At 37.2% G+C, this 24,738-nt stretch overlaps 1 protein-coding gene across 1 annotated transcript in view; it reads left to right on the top strand.

Annotated features, from left to right (window-relative positions):
* Window positions 1-24,738, top strand: part of LOC129275781 (basement membrane-specific heparan sulfate proteoglycan core protein-like) — a 116,969-nt gene that overhangs the window by 24,594 nt on the left and 67,637 nt on the right. Inside the window, exons 4-10 of the mRNA XM_064109134.1 lie at window positions 12,317-12,430; window positions 18,468-18,737; window positions 19,216-19,332; window positions 21,481-21,612; window positions 21,965-22,104; window positions 22,816-22,957; window positions 23,703-23,827. Of these exons, the coding sequence (XP_063965204.1) occupies window positions 12,317-12,430; window positions 18,468-18,737; window positions 19,216-19,332; window positions 21,481-21,612; window positions 21,965-22,104; window positions 22,816-22,957; window positions 23,703-23,827 (1,040 nt within the window). The remainder of the gene's footprint in view (window positions 1-12,316; window positions 12,431-18,467; window positions 18,738-19,215; window positions 19,333-21,480; window positions 21,613-21,964; window positions 22,105-22,815; window positions 22,958-23,702; window positions 23,828-24,738) is intronic.

Here is a 24,738-nt window from a genome sequence, read left to right as displayed (position 1 = left end):
GCCATTCCAACTAATATAAATGGCCATGTGCGTGAGTGTGTGTGTTTGTGTATAAGAGTTCATGCAGGTGTGTATTCATAATCATTTATGATTTTGTTCATTTGGGACTGACCTTTCACATCATCAACCGAAAGACATGACTTTGGACTTGAACCATGGACCTCAAACCTCTGCATCAGTTCATAACTGTCCCCATGGATCTGCGACTGGTTTAGCGTTTGTTTTGATACTCCTAGAAATCGTATGTTCCTACCTGTATTTCCTTAATAGTATTATGTGACCTTATTTTGAGGATTGAGAGGAGCCCACAATTTTTTTGCCATCTCACAGCACCAGAAAGTCCCTAACTCACATAATTTTTTCTGAAAGTACCCCTTTCTCATCTTTTAACACATGGTCAAGATTTTTTTATGTGTTTGACTTCTGACATCAATATAGCTGGAGAATAAAACAAGAGTACTTGATGAAAAACACACTTTCGCTTTTCACCTTTCACAGTTCGATTGAGCCTGAGAGATTTATGTGTCATGATTCACTTTTTCTATTTATACCAGACTATTTTCTACCTATATTACAGAAAATGATAAATCACCATGGAAACAATGATTCAATAGATGAACAAATATTAATTGTGGAAGAATAAATACTAGTACACTGTAATCCCAGGTAGTATTATTACAATAAAAAAAATGAAAAATGGAGAATAAAATTGGTATTACATTGGTTGACAGTTTTAGAATTTGGATTGAATATTAAGGTGTTTCATTATAATGTCAGCATCTTTTACAACCAGAATCTAGTTTAGAAAAGTGACCCAATTTTCCAGTTGAGATAGCAGATGATGATTTCTTGATTTATAACTGGATATGATGAAAAGCAAATATTAGAGCCAAATGAAATGGAAAATAGTTCATATACTTCTGACCATTTAGAACCACAAATGCTGAACTAATTTGTAAATCTCTATCAAGAATTTATTTCATCTTTTTCTTTTTCAATACCGGTCCCTAGGCTCTCTGATTAATGGAGTGCCCACAAGTAATAAAACATAATTTCCCAAGTGGTATATAAAAAAGTTTTGTACCATGGACATTATATGATGTGGGATCAAGAGTAGTTTTGAAACCGTTCCTTTATGTGAAAAAGAGGCTAATTTTGGAGGGTGTATAAGAAGAATGATGCATATTGAAGTCAAGGACATACTTATTATTTCATCTGTATGTATTTTTTGTTGCTTTTTAGATTTCTTTTATCCTTGCCACGCTGCTGTCAGAGTCAACCAATACTGACCTCAAAAGGACCAAATTTTTGGTATATATTTATTGAACATTTTTCATTGTTTGATGTCCGTCTCCCATCAGAGATGTTACTGAAGTAGGCCTTTCTCAAGTTTTAAAGGCCTTTTCCACTTGTAGTTTGGTCTAGCAGTTCTGTTGGTAAAGCAACTCCTCCCCCCTGTAATGTGAATCTTATTGAGCACTTTTAGAAATGTACGTCCACATAGTGGACTGGTACAAGATGACGTCATTTTTTGGCGTTCCATATGCCTCAGGTCCTCACACACATCCACTATCAGACTTGAGAACCTCGCCACATCCATTTTGCGGTTCTCCTAAATCATAGTGGACGTGTACGTGAGTGACGTCATTTTGACTGTTCAAGCCCAGCATGAAGATCAACCTTTCCCTTTTAAAACACAGTTTTCAATGACTTTTCACAAAATTAATGTAAGTTGTACGATGCATTATGTTTATCATATTTGGAATTGCTCTCTGACCTCCAAAATTTATATCGATATATATCCTAACTCGATTAAAAAGGAATCAAAGCAAGTGAAAGGGCATGTGTGCACAAGTTGCACTTTCGCATCACCCGACCGGGTCGCCAGGCGATGGTACGCCAGATCTTCCGGGACGGGCAGCGTGTCATGACCCGCTGGTTATCGCGCTGTTTCACGTGGACGTACACACGTACAAGTCGAGTGAAATATAAAGTATTTGCAATTGTAGTGAACAAGGGCAGACGACGACGTTGACTCATACGATCAGACGACTGCTACGTCGTTCTCGTTCACTGCTCCTAAAACTCTCCATTACCCCATCATCTTGCTCCTGTGCACCTATAACTGATGGGGATGGTGAAGGGAATCCGATTAGGGGCTTATACCAATACCCTACCAACACCCCAATGGGACTCCGGTTACAAATTGAGAAATGGGTGCAGAGAAAGTGCAATGAAGCTGTCGAAATGAACTTATAGGAAATTGTGATACAGAAGGGATGAGGGGAAGAGAGAAAAATGAGATGTAATTGAGTTGCCAACCGATTTACAGATTTAGTTGGAGTAGGACTCCAGAGTACAACAAGTGTTAAAGGTTCATGGGTGTTTTTATCAAAGTATAAATTTTCAGTAAAGCCAGACCCATTCAGAGCATATTTTGGAATTATGTAGTCTATTCATTTCTTTTCTCGCTTGAGGTATAATAAAAAATTAGTTAAGATGTGAAAGGGTGGACAACTTTGGGAATAGGAATAAATGCGTAAAGTAAATCTGAATATTCTTGTTGAAAATCTTTTCGAAGTGAGAGAATTCTTATTATTGGTGATTGCATGTGGGCATGTCATGGTTTAGTGGTTCTGTCTCTTGTCTTTCAAATAGAGGGTCTTGTGTTCCAATCCCAGCCATGACGCATTTTCCTTAACCACACTGTGTTGCACTCTACCCAGGTGAGGTGAATGTGTACCCGTACTACCCAGCAGGATTAATTCCTCGAATGTACCGAGTGCTGCTGATGAAGCAGGGATAGCGGGGTGATAATCGCCCTTTGTATCCTCTGAAAAAAAAGCTTCATATAAATAAAGCTATTATTATTAATAGATATGGTTCTTCAAAAGGAGAGAAAACATGTAGTGAACAATTTGTTGAACACCTTTTCATAGAGATTTGCTTTAATAACAAATGCCCGATTCTATAACAAGTTTTCTATCATCCAGTCAAATTGAATGATTTCAGTGGCTTTAAAATATTATTGCCAATTTGTTATTGTAACAAATTTATGAAATGGGACCCCAAATTAAACAAATTCCCTTTAAATATGGAAAGAAAATGGCTACTTCATTGATAATACTCATAACTGCCTTTTCAAAACTGTTTATATGCCAGAAGTAAATTGTCTTTCAAATACAGAATTTTCAGACAGTTCTTGGTCAAACATGCCACAAACAAGCATGTCCATTGAAATGGACAATCCAACTTATTTTATGCAATTCATAGATTTTCTAGCCATGAAATATCAACCTGTTATCATGGGGGAATTCTTGAATCCTATTTTTATTTACATTTCAAATTTCATTGGTCGGGGAGGTCAATCCATCTACAGAACCGAAGAAAGGTGGTCAAAATTGAAATTTGTCAGCTGGCTTCTTGCATTTCACTCAGCATTGCCATCTTGAACTTGCAGCTGGGGAAGCTGGATAGAATATCTGGATGTTTTTGTTATGGTTGTACTTCCGAAAAAAGAAGGATTTAAAGAATAAACCTTGGTTTACTGGAAGGACGAGGAAAGCTTCATACAGGAAACCATAAGGAGCTGTAGATGTAGCCATCAGTTGTTGTTGTTAAATATGTTGTCGTTACTATTACTTGCAGTATAGATACATGTAGTAATTCCTAAAATAGTTATGTGTTCTGACTTTGAGCTCGCTTTTCATAAAACATGCCAAATGTGTACTCCTTGTCACTCATGCAGTGCCATTGTGTTTTGCCATTTCCAACCTTTCATGTGTAATTCAAAAGCTTTTAAATTCAATTTTACCTGTAAAGATGCAAGTATAAAAGATTTCATGCACAAAACGATACCAGTCAAGAGGCATCTCAGTAATAATGATTGAATACTAGTAGTAGTACTATGGCCCACCTTAAAATTCAAGCTTTCAAGTTCATTTTCTCATCTGTTTATCATCACACTGAATGCAATTCATATACCAGAATTATTCCAAAAGTGCAGTATCACCAAACAGACAAATTGGTGATTTATTTTCCACTTGTCAAGTATATGGCCTTATAAAATGAAATACTGACAGCACCATCAAAGCATGTCGTGTCAAAGAGAAATGACCAGATGTGGATACAATTGTATCGAATTGGGTTGAATTGGGTGAGAATGTCTGGATTTTATGTTTTATTTCTTAGAAAGAGTGCAAAAAGTTGTTTACAGGATTAGTACCTATTTGATACCTGGACCTCCACCCTCGGTCTCTTGATGTATGTAACAATAGAAGATATCTTTGATCTGCTTTATATTTTTAATTCAGCTTATTGTTATGGAAACCAAGAGATAGAGGGGCCACTCTGCTGTGGGGGATAATTTTCATCTGGTCCTGGTTTTTTTTCTCCATTTATATTTTTTTGGAGACATCAATAGCAGTGAATTAATATTGCTTCATTTTATAAATCAAATGATGAACATGAGAAAATCATTGTAGAGGTGTTGTGGCTCAGTGGATTAGTCTCCGGACTTTGAACCACAAGTCCGGGATTTAAATCCCACCGCAGCACCTGCGTCCTTTGGCAAGGCGTTTATCTACATTTGCCACTCTCCACCCAGGTGTAGTAACTGGGTACCCGTTTGGAAGGAGTTCCTTGAATGCTCGAGCGTCCAATCAGGGTAGCCATGCTAAAGCCGGGGTAATAGTATGCAGCACTTAAAATCATTTGTATTAAGCACTATAATTATAAATGTTGCATATTATTATTTTTATTATTATTAGCTATTTAAATGAATGAACTACTTTTTTCCCATCACATAACTGTTATAGGGCACATGTTTGCATGAATTTATAAAATCTAGTATTGAAATGGAATAGTGATATGCACAGTTGAAGTTGGAATTGGAATGTTTGGACATGCTATAAAAATTAGCTTTTGGAGCTTGAAATAGATATGAAACATGCCTGCTTCCTGCTGAAAATCATATGTCACATCAAACTTCCAAAGTCACATTGACATTAAGGGAACAACATAGGCCATATTTGGCATACCAAAGACTCAAAAAGTCAAGTCCCCATTTGGAAACGGGACGGTATTCATGAAAGGCTAGCCTGTCCTTTCTGTCCAAGTTCGAATGTATGACTTCTCAATCTTGCATAAAATCCAAGTTGGTTCTTCATATGATGATGGTGACTCCCTTCCCTGGACTGAAACTAGGGGTATTTATTGGATGGGAGGCATGCACACAGAATTATGTTTGTTTCTAGGGTCAAGGGTCACCAGGCGTACAAATACGGAGAACAGTGTCCTGGTTGTATCAGCTGCAGCCCTCACAACCCCTGGCAGAAGAACGCAAGAAATTTGATTCCAAAGAGCTTCTTACAAGAAGATTTTGGCAGTATTGTCATGTTGTGGGAATTCTTGATGTTTCTGTGAAAGCATTTTGTTTTTGTTAGGGAGTGAAGGGGGATGGGGGGGGGGGGGGGGGGAAGGCACGGCCAAAATATCCGGTGGTGTTTATCTACGCCCTATACTTTGTTTAGGACTACATATATTCTGTTCTAGATGCATATTATCAGGAAGTTAGCCAAAAGTAGTATTTGTGATACGTTTGATGTTTGACAGTTGTCAATATACATGCAATGAAGTTTGAATTTTGATGAGGATTGAGTTATAAAACATCAAATCCATTACTGGTATTTGTTTTGCTCTTGTTGTCTTCTCGTTAAAGGCTGTTATCTCAATGTAGTACTCAACTTCGAATATTAATTTATGGACTATACAATAATGATAGTAATTATTTCATATTTACCCAAGGATAGCCACTGCAGTTCCAAAAACTGTTCTCCCAATGGGCCCTGCTATTATTATTGCTCCGGCTTCAGCTTGGCTACCTATAGGCGCTCAAGCATTCATGGAATTTCCCCCTACTTGGTACCCATTCATCTCACCTGGGTTGAGTGCAGCACAATTTGGGAAAATTTCTTGTTGAAGAAAAACATGCCATTGCTAGGGTGTGTATTGGTTGAAGTCCTGCTCTCTGAACATGGAGCATGGTATATCTTTCTTTTTCCAGGCAAATCTGTAGCATTTCCCTTGAATGTAATGCAAATCTTCCGTAGACAACATGATTGCTTGTTTTAAAGGGGGCACCTGCGACAGATACATAATTGTCTGTCACTCTCTGTATCTGATTACATACCTCAAGGGGGAGGCATGAACAAGAGTTTTATCATTCCAATGTAAGTCCTTCTGTCATCATTGGCCCCATCATACTATTCATCACCTGAAGGCTGACATGTGTAGCGCCAAAAGGACGCTAGGTTGGAGAGTTTGTGTTATTGCCGTTGCTACCGACTCAATGCACTGTAAAAACGCTGTTTAAAACTTGTAGCATGTTGTTTAAGCCCATCACTCTGACAACTATTGTTCAAAGTTTTAAACAAGTTGTTTAAAAGTTTAAACAATTTAAAATTTTTTTAAAACAATTGTTCACAAGTTAAAACAGCTTGTTTTTAGAGTGACACGCTTAAACTATGTGCCAAAAGTGTTTTATGTGTGCTATTGCTACCTTCACAGTCTTTGGAGTAAACCCTAAAAGCATATCTAATTTTTTACCCTTCAAATTATACCATTACTTTGTGTAGTCACCATTTATTTTGAAAGTTACTGGTATTTGGTGTCGACTTCAGTCCTAGATTTGAACCACCATCCCCAATTTAAAGTTGGCGTGAAATTTCTATGGATTACTTGGTGGAGCAGGCTACATTCTGGCATTGATGGGACAAGAGAGGGCTCAAGGACTTTTGCCCCTTTCTCCCGAAGTTGGCAATTTACCTTCCCTTTTTTGAAGTGCCCATTTGAATTTAGACAAATTCTGTAACTTGGATTGTTTTTGAGGGTGCAGGGGGGGGGGGATTGTCCTGAATTATGACAAATTCAACCAACTTTTTATGCCCCCTTAAACTTTGATCTGCCTCTGAGAACATTTGACTTCTAGAAAGATGTACATCGTAATTGGTAGCCATCCATGATACATACCTCCTGCAAACCTCCCCTTGCTTCTCTCAACTGAGTCATTCCCACGGGACGCTAGCGAAACAACGCCACCGAACATTCATCATTCCAACACAACTGCATCTGTCAACAAACAGACAACAGTCTATTACTCATCTTGTAGGAATCCCCCTCCCAACAAATCCTCCGTCTATTACAACTTTCAGATGCTTTGAATTCTTACATTTATTATTTCCCCAAGTATCTGGGTTGTATGTCCATTCAGAAGAACATTATTTTTTTTCTCTCACTGTAAAAATCCTGTTTAGAATTACAAGCACCGTTTTTTAAGCCCATCACTTGAACAACTATTGCTAAATCTTTTAAACACATTGTTTAATAAAAGTTCAAACAATTGTCTAAAAGTTTAATCAATAGTTGTAAGAGTGAAGTGCTTAAACAGCCTTTTAACAGTGTATATTTCAGGATATTTCGTATTGTTACTTGTTTCACATCTCCCTAAGATAAACCTCCCTGGGGAGTTGAGCCAAAAATAAGAATTTGTCTCTGATTTTTTAGGAAAGTAATTCTTTATTCGATATGTTCTCTCGTTGCTAAGGCCTAGATATTTTAAATGATATTCATGCTACTCCGGTACTGTAGTTTGAATCCTGAAAGTTCTTTTTTGTTTTGTGTAAATACACATTTGTGGCTCACAACAAATGCTCCAGTTAATTTTTGATAAGTTGAGTGTGACAAGAATTTTTGACCAGTCCATTTCCACTGTACGGGAAGCATTGAAAGAACTTTTCCTAGCATTGCTTTTCAAATGAGATTTTCTCCCTCTGGCATTAGTCACTAATGGAGCTCATGATATCAATGTCACCTTGAGGCAATGAGAACTGACCCATCAGATGACCTCATTTGTCCTTTGACCCAAAGGTATCCCAGTTTGACAGTCCATTTTGTGAATTGGATTTTTCATATGCATTTGTAGTGCATGGTTAGAGTTGGTTTGGCTCAATTCTGTGATTTTCAAATATTTTTTTTATAAGTAACTGTTACCATGGTTACTTGGTTAAACTAATATTTTAGCATCCAGTTTAAAACATTTTGCTGCTATTTTGAGTTGACCTAAACTAATCCTATGAACATAACTAGAATATATTAGTAAAATGATGATAAGAAGATGCAATAATCTGGTAAATTTTCTAGTTCATCAGGTTGGCGTATAAAATTTGAATAATTTTGTTTTAAGACATTGCAATTAGATTTTAGTGATTTCATCCCAAACAAGATTAGGATATACCCTTGTTTATTCCTCAGAAAAATAAATGTCAGGGTTTAAATATGTTTTTACCGATTCAAGATCCGTCTGATTCATGTGAACCAATATGAATTACAAAGACTATCATCAGTGATATCTTATCCTCATTGATTCTAATAACTTTCCATGATTGATGAGTACAAATAATCAGTTGAGGAGCTCGTTGAGATCCCTGTCCCAGACAGCTTTATCTCTTAAATGAATTAGTTCTTTATATTGACCAAGAAGTCTTGGTACGATCCATTAAATATTTAAGATCACTCTTTTTCAAGCCTTAAGACCAAGAATGAGATGTTAGTATCAATCATTAAAGGGCTTACTTCTTATTTTATCCTCTAGCCTTGAAAAGATCCTAAATTGAGTTAAGCTAAGTGATAGTGGGACATAGTATAGATATATGGACTGCTTTGAGAGGCATGGTTGTTTCTAGAGGCTCAAGGGGACCGCAACGCGACTATGCCCGAGGGCTTTGCCCGAGGGCATGGTCTGGCCGATGCGGTACCCGCGAGCCGAATTGAAACAACCATGTCTCGAATATAAAAGCAGTCCATATATATTTTATGAACCGAATTATTAAACATTAGATCTAACGTTAGGGCCTAGTCTAGGTCTAGATCTAAAAGCCTGCCAGGGCCCAGTCCTAGGCCCCAAGCTAACGTTAGGTCTAGGCCTTAACTTAGCCCTGACCCTGAAGTTTGATCTCAAAATCGAATATCAAAGCAGTTCATACCGATAGGCCCTACTCTCTAGTCTAGGCCTAGGCTAGATATTTTTATTTTAGTTACCAAATTAGGCTCTGATTCTGAATAGGGTGATTCTAGGCTAGATCTAAAGTTAAGTCTTAAATCTCCATTAGAGTGTAATCTAACGTTAGATCTAGTCGACTAAACCTACGTACGCCCTGAAAACGTTAGTAACGTTAGATCTAGAGTCTACACTTAACTTCTACGCTAACTAACGACCATTAACATTAGATCTACCCGTCCTAACGCTGTCGTTTGTCATACCTATCTGTCCTAACGTTAATTTGAACGAATAACGTTTATTGTTAGAAAGTGCAGTGACCGTCTAATCTTTTCACCCGACTCACCTTTTGCGAGCATGCATTTGGGCGAACTGCGACAAGACTTGATGATTGATACATCCGTTATGTCCTTAATAAATTAGTTTTCTTTTCAATAAATGCCATATATTTTAACAGGAATTAACAAGCAAAAGTCAAAGATCGGCATTGTTCCATCGATATGTCATATCCGTTGCGCGCACTTGCGCAATAAGCGCGTAAATGCGCGAATTGTCTAAAACTTTCGATCAAATCGCGCGGATATTTATGGTATCCGCAATCACCGCAGAAAGCAACATTTTGCATGCAATCAAATAAGGATTTCAGCTAAATTTTGCTATGCCCGTCGTTAAGGGGCGGATCAGGGGGCAACGGGCAGAAATCTTGTTAACTATGCCCGTTGCCCTTGGTTACCACCTTAGTTTGTTGTTTTGAAGGCATGGTCGTTTACATGACCTCAATTTTGACCAATCAGAGGAACGGATTATTCGAGATTCTTAAAGAGAGGTTTATAATTCTTTATATTGACTGAGGAGTCTTGGGACATCAATTTAATGTTCAAGATCATCCTCTTTTGAACATTGAGAACAAAGATGTCTCGAGGACATCCCATTAAATGTTCAAGATCACACAATTCCAAACCTTAAGAGCAAGAATGTGATGCCATTAAACTGGCCAGCATTTTAACGGCCCACTTTAATTGACTAGTCCATCATTGATTTTAATCATCTAGCCTGAAGAAGATAGATCGTCTTTCCATTTAATGGGACCTTGTATGCTATCATTAACGATGCGTAGATGATTTTGGTGATCTCTTTGATGCTAGGGATTTAGTGAGACATGAACATGCGCAGTAAGGTAGAGAATAAAAGAATATTCATGTTTATCATGTCAGTATAAATATCATCAGAAGTAGGACATATATATGTTCATGCTTGGCTAGTAAAGAGAATCGTCTCTTCACCAAAAACCTGTTATGGTCACACTGTTGTAGCAGATAATGGTGCTTTGACAGCATGTGTCCTGTGCACCGGTTGCTGCAGAGATATCGTTTTAAAGAAGCCAAATATTTGCAATATTGATACTGAAATTATCTCCCTTTATTCTGAAGTTTTCATTGTTGTCAAATTCTGTATATGTAATTCTTTACCATTTTTTTTCTCAATATGAATGTGTGTTTGGATCCCAGGGTGAATTGTGCTTCCATGCTTCCTGAGTTCTCTTAGTCCGTAAGATCAGGAAGATCGGAGTTCATCTCCATCCCTGGTTTGATCTAAATCTTCTCAAAACTTGTAGCTGGTCGGTAATGAAGACTGACAATCAGCAGGTACAGTTTCACCCAGGAGATGTCGGAAGGCATCTAGACTTAGCGGTCAATTCCTCTATTTGGTCACGGTCTCGCGTGCCCAGTCAAAAGCTCTTAAGCTCATTCTCACCTGCCCCTCACCATTGGTATGGTAGGGGGTAGTGAAGACCCTTTTCATTGGCTCTTCGATTAGATAAGTAGGTCTTTCTGTTACAGATTATTTTACATAATGAGTTTTATCAGAATATGGGTTGGTTACAAGACGAGAGTATTATTTTGAGTATCATTATTTTATTTTCATATAATTACAAAGCTTGGTAACAAATATTCAGAGTCTAATCAGCCTTTTGTAAGTCATGGATAGATAGGTTCAACTGTCTGCATGTACAAATGGACTGGTGACTTTTGTGTAAGTGAAGTTCTCCAACATGTGTTTTATGTAAAGAACTGTCTCTTCATGCGATATGGTTACTCAATCTGAACTCACCTTGTGCGATTCAATATGAATATCTTCACCTTTCATTGTGCAAGTTCTATATGCCATTATCAAGTGTGAACATGCTCTTTAAAGCTAATGGGTGTTACAGGAGGATGTTTGCATGCGCCTTGCATTCTTCCTTTCGATAAGAATTAAAGCTTGACATCTTTGAGTCCTCACTAGAATCAGGGATACCCCAATCGAGCGCTCTTGCTCAAGACTTCTTTGTCAGGTTACTCGTAGCATGCTCTACTGAAATAGCATGAAGCTATCGAGACTCTAGTCTGAAATGTTGTTTGGAAAGACACCCTTGCCCATTGTTACCCCTCCCAAAATGTTAATTTGTATTGCTCTGACACTCATATTTGACATTTTCCTGTTTGTCAAAAATGTATTATTTAACAAATTAAATTGCAGATCATGTGAGTGTATGCAGTATGTGCATGTATCCTGTGTTTTCTGCTATCTGAGATATATGTGTCCATCATTCTGTATTGATGCCAGTTTGTATTTGGAACTTTGATTAAAATGGTCTTGCACCCATTTACCAATGTGTTACATTGATGTCATTGCAGTAAATTAACAGCCTCCCCCATAACTGAACAAATTAATAAGTTAAAAACTATAAAGAAAACCCACACATATAACATAACATCATTCACTGTTCGTTAATAAGCAACTTGACTGTCTAAAAAGATGGTAAATTCTGATTTGTTCCAAATAACAAGGAAATAACCAAGTGATGCATAGTTCCTGATGAAATGTGTGGTGTGAAAAATTGAGGTACAATGATATGCATGATAATTGTTTTGTGTTAAATGTTTTATGTTAAATGTTTTATGTGGTGTTCTGTTCTTGTTGATCTGAAACTAACATTCAGTTTATATCTGTGAATAAAACTGAATATATCATTGGTTTGTCTGGGAAGAAACTGGTTGTTGTAAAATGCACTAATTGCTAATGTTAACAAGCTTGGCTGTATTAAATGTTGCACATTTTGCATTTTTAAAACAGTTTACTACGTAAAAGCTTTTTAATCAATGGCAACAGATGTCTTAACACGAATTCATGGCTTGGCATTTTGACTTGAAGCACCACGGCTGACCAAAAGAACATGTTGCCAGCTCATTTTATTTGTCGCCCTCTGTTGTCCCGCAGTCCTGTGTGATTTAGGTCAGTTTGAATGTGACGGTGGTACTAAATGCATTCTCGATGAGCTCGTCTGTGATAGCCTTTTTGACTGCGCTGATCAAACCGACGAATTATTTTGTAGTAAGTACTCCTCGCTCAAGGACGTTATATTTTAAAATTCCACCCACTGTGTGTTTTACAGCTCACATTCCACATTTCCGATTGATCTCATTGTTACAAGACCCAGTCCTATTTGCCAGAATTACGCACAACCACAAGTTTACCATGTACCACACACCATTTCAGCACAAACAGCACTTCATTATAGTCATTGCATTTATTCATATTAGTGTATATACATGTAGCAGTATGGGGGGGGGGGGCGGTCCCTTGAGTGTCACTTTCATGGGGTGAGGAAAACGATAAATTACTCTTAAAAACAAAAGAAAGGGAAATAAAATCCTTGAAAGTTTAATCTAATGAACAACCAATGATACCCTAGACTTTCAAACAGTTTATTCCCAGCTGTGATGAAAGAAAGTATTAGAAAAATTTCAGTTAAACTACTAATCTACATACTCGGATATTTCAACTGTGCAAGTCAGCTTACTGTGCAATTCTGTTGAACATGAGATATTTCTCTGTTACAACTTACCAGCTCAAACAAATATCATGTCGTTGTCTTCGTGAAAGAGTGTTCACCTTTTCACAGCTTTATAGCACCAAAGTCACCCTACAATGTATCATGTCACTGTTCCTATAATATAGATATCAATAAATATGAATGATCATTTGTATATTTGCACATTTTAAAGATTTTTGAAATTATCTTTTATGCATATACCCATTCATTGCATCTTGCAGTCTCAAGGAGAGCAAGCAATGTCTTCATACACACGCATGGAGGTGATGCTTCTTTGAATTGAATTGAAATGGATTGGATTGAATTGAATTGAATTAAGAATTGAATTTTGATGTTTTTTTAGTTTTGATTTGAATTAGAATTTTGATTTTAACATGTATTGTTTTTTCCATTTGCATTTTTTATTTTCTAATTTTGAACTTTTGACATTTTGAAATTGTAAGAAATTAAATTTGTATTTCTGAATTTGGAATTTTGGAATTAGGAATAGTTGAATTTGTTTTAGCTTGGATTTTGGAAAGAAGAATTTGGAATGTGGAACTTTTCATTTTGAATTTTTGGATCTAATCAAGATTCAGACTGCTTTTATCTTGGTTTGGAGTCGAATGATCTTTGAGTTTATACTAATTAGTTAAAAAAGCAGTTGCTTGTAAATGCCAACATGAACAATCCATGATATATCTACCAGGTTCATTCTATTTGAAAATCCCTTCTGGAGTCAAATGCCTCCTTCATTCACCCATGCATACAAAGTATTATGAGCATCTTCATTTTGTATCTACATGTCATTGTACACAGGTCTCACCTTGTTTTCATGCCAAACATTGCAAATGATGGAATAAATTTGCAAATGAAGAGAAAAGAGGAAACATTACTATGTATCTTACATGCACACAACATATCCCTCTATATTTCAAATTATAGTATGCACATATGCAAACACTACTAAATGTTTCATAGTAAAATTACCATTTGAAATGTTATACTCTGTTGTTTACTGTTATTGGAAATTTATTGGAAATTGATAAAAAAAACTTTGTTGTATAAGGTCTTGAACACTTATGTAAGCTGTCAATTTCATCAGCATTGTGTGACTATTTCAACAGCATTTTACGACATTCCTTTTTTAATTGTTTTTTTCACAGGGATTGTTTTTTTTTTTATGAATGAATGATTAACTTCTTTGCTTAATTTGTTTTTGCCTTATGTTTGTTGTTGTTTTTGTATTGCTTCATCAGAGAATGGCTTAATTTCTTAATATACTTGTTAAGCCAAATCCATCCTATTAGTGAGAGTTTTGCTTTTACTTTTATTTGAGAAATAAAACCTGCTTAATTAATGAATTACTATATTACATTTATGATTTTATCAAATTGGAATGACTTGATTTTAATCTTAACATTTTTAAAATTTTAACAATGTTTTTCAAGTATGTAATTGTGCCTTCATTTGATGATCTAGTAACATTTGTCACATATGGAAGGTCATTATGACAACTACCAGATAAACCCTGATTTTGATTGACTGCTGGAATCTGTTACTATGGTAGTTACCATGACGAGTTAGAAACAGACCCAAGATCTCATGGTTCTTACAGTCATATTGTTTTGTAAAAGTATACTCCTATTCAGCAAATTGTTTCACTGGATTGTGATTTTCTAAAATCTTATCAATATTTCAATTAAATTAAATTTGAAATCAACCTTGATTGATTTTATCTAGTATTTCACTGAATTGATTGTAAATCTGTTCAGAATACGTGTATTATCTTATAAAGATTCTAATCTAATGAATATAAGTATGCACTCCTTCATTTTCCCTTCAATACTTTGTTACTTTTCAACATTCAATTTGTTCAGCATCTTTCAGGATACAATTTGATATTTGGTTTGAAAGTGAATTTGATATTTACTGGAAGAAAAGTGAAGTTGATTTTGCTTGGGAAATAAAATGATAGAAGCCAACATTACTTGTTTGTAACAATCCTGAAAATGAGCACATGAAAATATTCAGGCGTTTACGTCTGGGGGCAAAATTTCATTCAAATGTACTCTAAATTATCATATAATGTTTCACCGTCATAGTCACAATGTCTGAATTTGAAACCTGACAAAAATCCAGCAAATTCCGAGTTCATGCCATCAGATCAAAGGTTATTGTTTGTAGATGCTACCAGCTATTAGTGTGACCTATTTACTTAATGTCAAGCAAAATACTTGTTCTGTCTCTTCTTGCACTTTTAGTAGAACTGAAGGATATGTTCTCAGACTAGCCAGGGATAATGTTGCCTTCCACATTAGCAGTTTTGGTCATAAAAGTATTCGATTAATCAAAATCTACTACACAAAAGACTGCGTGTGTAGCTTTCTTTAAGAAGAATGTGGAGCAAACTGTTAACTGCTAACAGGAAAATTCTTCCTTTGCTAGCTATTATACAGTGGTGCGCAAAAGTTAGTGAACTCCTCCAGAAAGTGAACATATCTAAAGTGTTCACGTTCGCCATGTTTAGATATTCAATTGTGAAGTCAGGTAATTAATAATATATTCAAGAAAGTTTGTTTGTCTGGGATCGCCAAGTGTTGTAATGTTGTTGTCTACATTCAGCATTCAGCTTGAAGCAGTGCATTTTGTGGCGGGGTTCACTAACTCATTAGCACAACTGTATATAGTTTGATGGGAATGAAAAGGGGACTAAAAAGTTGAGGGATGGGGGTTTGAAATTTCTCCCTTCCTCAAGTATGAATCAACATGACATGTATAACATTTTCCAAGAGTATATCATGTAAGAATTACTAGTTTTGTTTTGTGGAAATTAACTAAATATCTTCAAAACGTTTTAGCATTCTCTCCTAAATTCTATTGAAATGTCAAAACGAAAGCATACCAACTCAGACATGACAGGTATGTAGACGTATATTCCAGAGGGAGGGTAGAGTAATTTAAGACCTCTGCAAGGTGCAAGGATTATCCCAAAGGATTAGGTAATCCGACCCTCTATTCCAATAGAGGGGCAAGTTCATGTTCCCATTCTGAAGTCCCTTGTCTGGATGAAAGTGCAATGAAATGGCAATGGTTTTTTAGTTCATAAAAATGTGATGAAGGTTTGTGGTTTGATCTAATTTTAGTTTAACTACTCTAAATCTAATTTGACAGTGGCATAATAAGAAGCAGATCTGTATGAAATATCATGTCATTTGTGTCATGATATTAGTCTTGTTAGTTGTTAGAGCATTTCCTTTAACTGTACAATTGTATTCTTTTTGTTTGATGGAAGTAGATTATAATGACGGTAGTAGTAGTGGTAGTAGTAGTAGTAGCAGCAGCAGCAGTAGTAGTTACTAGTTTGCCTATTAGTAGTAGAATTAGCAGCAATAGTAGAAGTTTCTTTTACTTCTATTGCTACTACTACTACTACTACTACTACTACTACTACTACTACTACTACTACTACTACTACTACTACTACTACTACTACTACTACTACTACTACTACTACTACTACTACTACTACTACTACTACTACTACTACTACTACTACTACTACTACTACTACTACTACCACCACCACCACCACCACCACCACCACCACCACCACCACCACCACCACCACCACCACCACCACCACCACTACCACTACTAACTAGTACTACTGACTCTACTAGTGCTACAAATACTACTACTACTTCTTCTGCTACTACTACTACTACTACTACTACTACTGCTACTGCTACTTCTACTACTACTACTACTACTACTACTACTACTACTACTACTACTACTACTACTACTACTACTACTACTACTACTACTACTACTACTACTACTACTACTACTACTACTACTACTACTACTACTACTACTACTACTACTACTACTACTACTACTACTACTACTACTACTACTACTACTACTACTACTACTACTACTACTACTACTACCACCACCACCACCACCACCACCACCACCACCACCACCACCACCACCACCACCACCACCACCACCACCACCACCACCACCACCACCACCACCACCACCACTACCACTACTAACTAGTACTACTGACTCTACTAGTGCTACAAATACTACTACTACTTCTTCTGCTACTACTACTACTACTACTACTACTACTACTACTGCTACTTCTACTACTACTACTACTACTACTACTACTACTACTACTACTTCTACTACTACTACTACTTCTACCACATCTACTACTTGCACTACTTCTACTACAGAGTAAGAGTAGTAATAATACAAATTTTGCCTTTTTTAGCACACTGTATCTTGACCATATACATGTATCATATTTGAAAGTGCTCATTTAATTAGCTGGCCTGCACTTGCGAATGAAGGACATTCACCACTTCCTAGGGAAGCATTCCTCCTTGTTACCACAAAAGTGAATGAACTACATTACTTATATGACCCTGTTAAAGAAGCGTTCTAGTTATGTGAACATGGCTAGTTCTCCTTCTCTAATCTAATGTAGCCTCCGTGCTAGACTCTCCATTGAGACAAGGTGAACTGACATGTCTTCTGGCACTGCCTTTCTGTGTCATGCCTGCCAAGAGACACTGACCCACATACTGCATTACAGACATGACCTCTGGGAGGTCATTGACCTCAAATGACCTTGTTGGTTGGTGTAGTAGAAGGGATAAGAGAGAGAAAGAGAAAGAGAGAGGGGGAGAGTGAGATTTGGAGGATGGTGTTGGGGTTTGGGCTTAAATTTTGCAGCATGAGACATGACACCAATACATTGATGTGTGCAGTCCATCACACTGAGTTGGTCCATAAGAGACAATTTGACATTTTCACTAGAATAGTCCAACTAGGGTAATTCAACTCCCAGGTCAATTCAGTCCTGATAAGGTTTAATTACAGCTCCACCTGTTCAGATGACACAGATATTATTTATGTCAGATGATTCTTGCCTTTTCAAGACATCTGTCTGTTAGTATTATATATTTGGGTACTTACTATTACTATACGTGTCAAACATATAAATTCTGATGGTAATGTCTTCCATTAAGCCTAGAAACGTTTCTTTGGCACACTCAGTTTGACAAGTCTATGTATTTTGCAACATATTGCTAATTAGCTTTTAAAAATAAAGTTTGGTGAGAACCAGGTTCCATGACATTTGCTCCAGCAACAATTGATCTGGCAACAATTGCTCTGACGGCAGTTGCTCCTTTAGAAAATCTTCACGTTATTAAGCTAAACATAACACCTAACCTCCAAAACTAAATAAACTCTAATCCTTATCTTTACATTATTCTGAACCAAAAACTCTATATCAATCCCAATGCTAATCCTGTGCCCTCTGAGGTAATAAGACCGGAGCAGTTGTTGCTGGAACAAATGTTGTATCACCAAGAACCTTTGTTAAGGTATGGTAATGAGACATTTGAATGATGAAACATGGATTTCAGAACTTTTCAAATTGGTCTATGTGAAACCTAAGGTGATGACAGTACTAAATCGATAGAATATTTTGCTTATGCCATCTGCTTGTCTTCTCATCCACAGCCCCGGAAGACAGATCAACTGCTGCACCAACACCTCCTGCCACCACCACAGCTGCCCCGCCCACCACTCCAACCACGACTGCCGCCCCCACCACTCCTCGTACTACCACCTCGTCAGTGGTCACCGACCCCGTGCCCCCAAGAACACCGGGTACACAGTGTCGATCCAATGAAGCATACTGTAGGTCCGGTAGCATCAGGTGTGTCCCTCGAGACTTCCTCTGTGATGGGCAGAGTGACTGTGATGATGGCTCGGATGAGTACGGATGTGGTAAGTCAAATGATAGGCTTGTCAGGTTTCTTTCGATTATGAGTATGGTGATGATGATGATGAAAATGATAATGGTTGTGGTGATCATATTGGTGGTGGTGGTGATGTTGATGGAGGTGATGAAGGTGATGGTGATGGTAGGATCAAGTGTGTTGCTCAAGACTTCTATAATGGGCAAAGTGACTGTGATGATTGCTTAGTTGAATATAGATGCAGTAGTATAATAAGCTTGTCGGGTGTCTATAGATTAGATGAAGTTTGTGATAACAACGGTTATGATTGTGATGATGATCGCTGTAGTAATGATGACAATGGTGATGATGATTATGATAATAACGATGAAGTTGATGATGATGATGATATACTGACAGCAATGAATGTTATTCAAGAAGTCACTTCATCCTTAATTTTTCATCTGCATGATTCGATGAACCAATCACTTAATGCTTTGCCTTGTTCACCTTTTTATTAATTGCAGAACACAGAAAGTGTGAACCTAATGAGTTCCAATGTGCCAATCGCCTCTGCGCTCAAAAGATCTGGAGATGTGATGGAGATGATGACTGCGGTGACGGATCGGATGAAAGAGATTGTCGTAAGTACATGTATCTCAACATCAGGGAGTGATTCACTAAAAGCTAAAATCAATTTTTAACATGAATTGAGTTGAAACTACCATCCTGTTCATTTTATTGGTTTACAGGTTTCTGGAAATTGATTGTAGGTTTTAGTTAATAGCTCCCAGTACAAAACATGGATTTGCAGCTATTTCGTTTTTGCTAGTTGCTCTAATTAGGAGATTATCTACCTCAAAGCCTGATGACTACTGAATTGTGCAAATCCCATAGACTTTGTCCAGGAACCATACCATTCCAGGAGGAAATGGGTTAAGTGAACAAATTGAAAGGAATGTAAGTCCGTAACATGATTTACTGCTGCTATCTGGGATATGTTGTTTGCATGGTACTTAACAGTCTATTTGACATTGCCGTAAAACTAGATTTGTAGTGGAAACGTTCGTTCCACCATCCCCCCTCAAAAAAAAAATCTAAGGAAATTTACTTGTTTATATATATTACCCCCAGGGATTTATGTAAGAGTATTCGAAAACAATATTTTTGAGACCATTCTGATTAAAAGACAACTTCCTGATCCATCTGTTTTTCATTTTATGTCGATATGATAAATTATATCTTGTCAGGAGTACTGGAGTATAATCAAGATTTTTTTTTTTTTCCCACAACCATCTTGGTGTTTGAAACCTATCAATGTTCTTAAAAATTTTGAAATTTAACCCACTGTAATGAAGAATCCAATGTTTTGCATTAATAGCAAAATGTGATTAGTGCATTGGATGGGAATGTTATGATCAATTTTGTTGCAAGAACCCCAGGAATTCTCCGAGAGGTATATTTTTAACTGGATGCGTAATGGAACAGGAAGCTCCCTGTATACAGCCTAAGGGAAAGACAGAGTAGAGTAGTCGATAGGTCAAGTGCAATGCTCTTAAGGTGTGGAAATAAAACTTATATAATTTCCACTTCTGCTGAGACAACTGAAGATTAGAACCCATGATTTTCATTCTAGCAGAAGATGGATTGATTTATTTCCAAAGCTGCAATCCTGGCCTCCTTTTGGCAGGTGTCAAAAGCTTTCTAAACACAAACGGGTCTCCATTGAGAAGTGTGTGAATCATTTGGTTTTGACTTTTGTACCTCTGATTGTTAACACGTTTTTGACAAGCCAATGGTTTTAACACTTAATTAGCCTCATTCTGTGCAGTTCTTTGTGCAAGGTGTTCACACATTCCATCATTTCTTTGTATGCATTTACATTGAACTCAACCTGCATAGGATAAAGAATCTTGTATGACCTCATGGAGACCTTTGACAATTGTCAAAGTTCTCCCAGTGTGCCAAGCTTGATTTATTAGCTACCACTTGTGGCTGGTGGAGATTTATACATCATTTACACAAAATGTCTGTGGGTAATAGATACACATGGGACTTGGCCCATTATTGCAGTAAATCAGGAAAATCGTGCAGCTCACACCCTTTTCATTTTATACTCAACTTACGTTACACTTGCACATTGTCATATTATATCCATATCAAAAGCTACATATAATACAGAAAATTATAAGATTGTCACAAGAGACTTTTTTAGCTTTCGGTGACAAAATCCTGCATTCCATGTATACATTTACGATTTATTCAATGAAACTATGGAAAGCCAGTGATGTTAGAGGGCGTACTGATTGGTGAAGTTGATGAAGCTTGCATGAGAATACATCATTGTATGTTTAGACGTATTTGTTTAAGATGACGAATTAGGTATAGTTGGCTGTCCATAATTCAGGTCAATTTTAATAATGTACAATTTTGTAATATTGGGCTCCAAACATTAAAATATCCAATGACCCATGGTTTAAGTCAGTACTAAAGTTATTGGAAACAAAAAATGCAAAACTATGTTTCCATACATGTATTTTTACGTTTACTTGGTCTCCTTTCCCGTGCTTGAATAATGTTCAGAATCTTATCATTTTGCAATTCCCAGACAGTTTTAAATGGTATGTGTGTTATAAGCTGATGTGCTATACAATTTGAAATTTTGCGTTCAAGATTTATGTCATATATGGCTATCCATAGTAAAGACAAAGATATTGACCACATATTTAAGTTCAGAATGTTGGCCAATGTGTCCTGATAATCACCCTTTGACATGTGCATTTATTTTCCAGCTACTGCTGCTCCTGGCTCGCCATGCCGACACAGTGAGTTCCAGTGTATCTCCTCCGACCAGTGTGTACCTCTTGGATTCCGGTGTGATGGAGAAACCGACTGTACAGATAGGTCTGATGAAATCGCATGTGGTAAGTTCTTCGAAGAAAGTTCTTATGTCAGGCAGTCATCCAGGTTTTAAATCCAGCTGGATTCATCTCGCACCCCACTCTCACCCCCTCTTTCCCTCCCCATTACTTTACGACGTGTATCCTTCTCCCTCAACCCAATCCTTCTCTCCACCACTTGCTTCTTGCGCGTCTTCTTCAGTTGCCCCCTTTATCCCTCTGAACAGCAACCTCAAACTCAAAATGCGAATAAGTCTTCTGAGTATTTGGGGGTATTTCAGAGGCTCATTTGCAATCAATTGCAAGTATAAAAATCTATTAATTATTGAAATGATTGTTAAACTAATTGATATTCTTAATTCCTTCCTCCATCCAGCTGAGCCATTGGTAGTGCTTGCTCCTGTAGAGATCATCCAAGTTCAGATAGGTGAGAGGGTAGAGATCATCTGTGAAGCACAAGGAGTTCCTACACCGATAATCTCCTGGAGGCTTAACTGGGGACCAGTCCCAGAAAGGGTAAGGTCATGTATTCCATCTATTTCTTCCTACTTTTCTCATCATTGTGTCCTTTTCTCTAATTGCTTTTGCTTTGTAGTTTTCCTTCACATTCTTCTTTGCTGTGTTATTTTTCTTGTTCTTGTTATTCTTATTCTTTACATTTCTCTGTTTCTTCCTCTGTCTCTTTTTCTCTTTCTCCCTTTGACATATCTTTATTTGTCTTATTCTTGTTCTTGTTATTCTATTATTCTCTCCTCTTCTTCTTGTTCTTCTTGTTCGTTTTTTCTTCTTGTTGTTCTTCTTCTCCTTCCTTTTCTTTTTCTTCTTCAGTATCATCGTTGTTGTGTTCTTTTTCCCCCCTTATTTTTATCGTTCTTCTTATTCTTCTCCTTCTTCTCCTTGTCCTCCTCTTTTGCATTCTTTTGTCGCTGTGGTCATTGTCTCTCATCGTCGTCGTCTTCTTCCTCTTCTTTGTTTTCTATTCTTCTTTGCCCTCTTTTTCTATTTCATTGCCTTCTCCTTTGCCATCTTAGCTTACCAAAGCTTACCAAAAACAGGTAAATGTTTGTGATTGTGGAAAAAAGAAGGTTTTCTCATGCCTCTGCCATCTTCTTTTACATCCATTGTGAGACAAGTCCCTTTTCTATTCCTCTTTCTATTTCCCTTCCTCTTCTCACACAATCTACCATTGTTACTATTCTTTACATTCTGTTCTGAACCCTTTCTCAGGCCATCATCACCAGTCAGAATGGACGTGGTTCCCTAGTCTTGGAGAACGTACGGGAGTCTGACCAGGGAGCGTACAGCTGTGAGGCCATGAACAACCAAGGGTACATCCTTGCTCAACCAGATGCTATCGTCACCATCATCTGTAAGTCAACAAATATTTGTTTTCAGGTTGAAAATCAACTCGATCCTGTTGACATTTCATAACAATGCAATACACCTACAAAATGATGACTATTTAAGAACTATGGGCAAATAACATCATATAAATGCTGAAATCAAGATTTTTTCCCCATTCTGAGAAAATGAACTTTGATTCAAAAGCTTTACAAGTATGTACCATTTGCATGATGACAAAGGGCTGAAACCAAGGATGAATCCTGGAGGAATAGTTATTTACATTTCAACAAGATGTATTTCATCTGGTAATTCACGGAAATCTGAGTGTTACACTGGGAGCGTCGTGGTCTAGTTATTAAGACTCTCGTCTTTCAATCTGAGAGACGTGGATTCGATTCTCAAGCATAGTGTATTTTCTTTCAGCAAGAAATTTACCCTCATTGTGCTGCACTCACTCAGGTGAGATAAATGGGTACCGGCAAAAAGTAATTCCTCAAAAAGCTGTGAGCCCTGGAATCGGTAGACTAGCATAGCCGGGGGTAATATAGGAGCGCCTTGAGAACCTAACAAGGTGGGAACGTGCGCTGTAAATATGTAAATCCTATATTATTTTATTTTTTTACACAAGTGAATCTTAAATAGTTAGAATTCTACAATAAAGAACCAAATGTACTTACCATATCATTGCTTCCCTCTGTATTATTATTATTTCTTGACTCATTTTCCATTATTGATAATCTACTTCATGTTTTTCCTTCACTCTTTGACAGCTGGACCTAGCATATGTACTGGTGGGTTTTTCAATGATGGTGCCCTGACCGTTACCGAGTGTATACCTTGCTACTGTTTTGGTGTTTCTTCCACCTGTTATAGCAGTACCTACAACCGAGCTGAGGTGAGTCGAATACTGCAGTTCAGTTAACCTTGTTCTAAATGAAGGTTTTACCTTAGTGCTGCATTCTCACCAATTAAATGGACTCTAAACAAACCGATGGTATGCCATTGGAGATGAGGTAACATCTTTTGTTGATCTAGGCCCCGTCTTACAAAGAGTTATGATGGATCCAATCAACCTTAACTATATGGAGGTCTGTCAATGTCATAATTTTTTCTGCATGAAATTTGCACATGTCCTTTTGTAAACAGGGAAATGTATACTGAATTGTCTAGAGAACAATGATTTTTTTAATATACATCATATGTAGAAAATGTTTTTAACAAACATGCATTCTCGATGATGCCGTTGCTGGCTTTCCATAATTGAGGTTGATTGGATCTTTTGCAAGTCTTTGTAAGATCTTGGGTCAAGATCACTGATGTGACTGTGCCTTAAGTCTTAAAGATTCAAGATATACCTTTGAGCATTTCATCGTGACACAAATCTCTTTACATTAGATGTTTAATCTCATCACTTTATCATCAGATTACAACTGTGGGGGAACAATATATTCATTCTAAAGTCAATTCTCAGCGTTAATTAATTTCCAAAAGAACGACACGACATCAACTTGAAGACAAAAATGATGAAGAGAACATAACATTTTGAGAAATGGAACATAATCAATTAAATCATCGGGCAAACTCAAAACGCAAGCTCTGACGGGAAGGGATGGGACAGTGCTAACATAATCGCTCACAACACTGGCGTAAATCCTTGCGTCACACCTATTGTTCTGGGGGGATGATCTATTGTTCCATCCCCCCACTTGAATAGCATGACGTCGCGGGTTTACGCTCGTTCCTCACAAGCTTGCCAGCAACAATTAAATTCCTCAGCCATGAATGTCCAACTCTTCTCTTCTATCT

This window comes from Lytechinus pictus, chromosome 14 (assembly GCF_037042905.1).
Source record: "Lytechinus pictus isolate F3 Inbred chromosome 14, Lp3.0, whole genome shotgun sequence".
NCBI classification, from domain to species: Eukaryota; Metazoa; Echinodermata; class Echinoidea; order Temnopleuroida; family Toxopneustidae; genus Lytechinus; species Lytechinus pictus.
The sequence above is the reverse complement of the archived record's forward strand: the minus strand, read 5'-3'. Positions and strand labels throughout refer to the sequence as shown.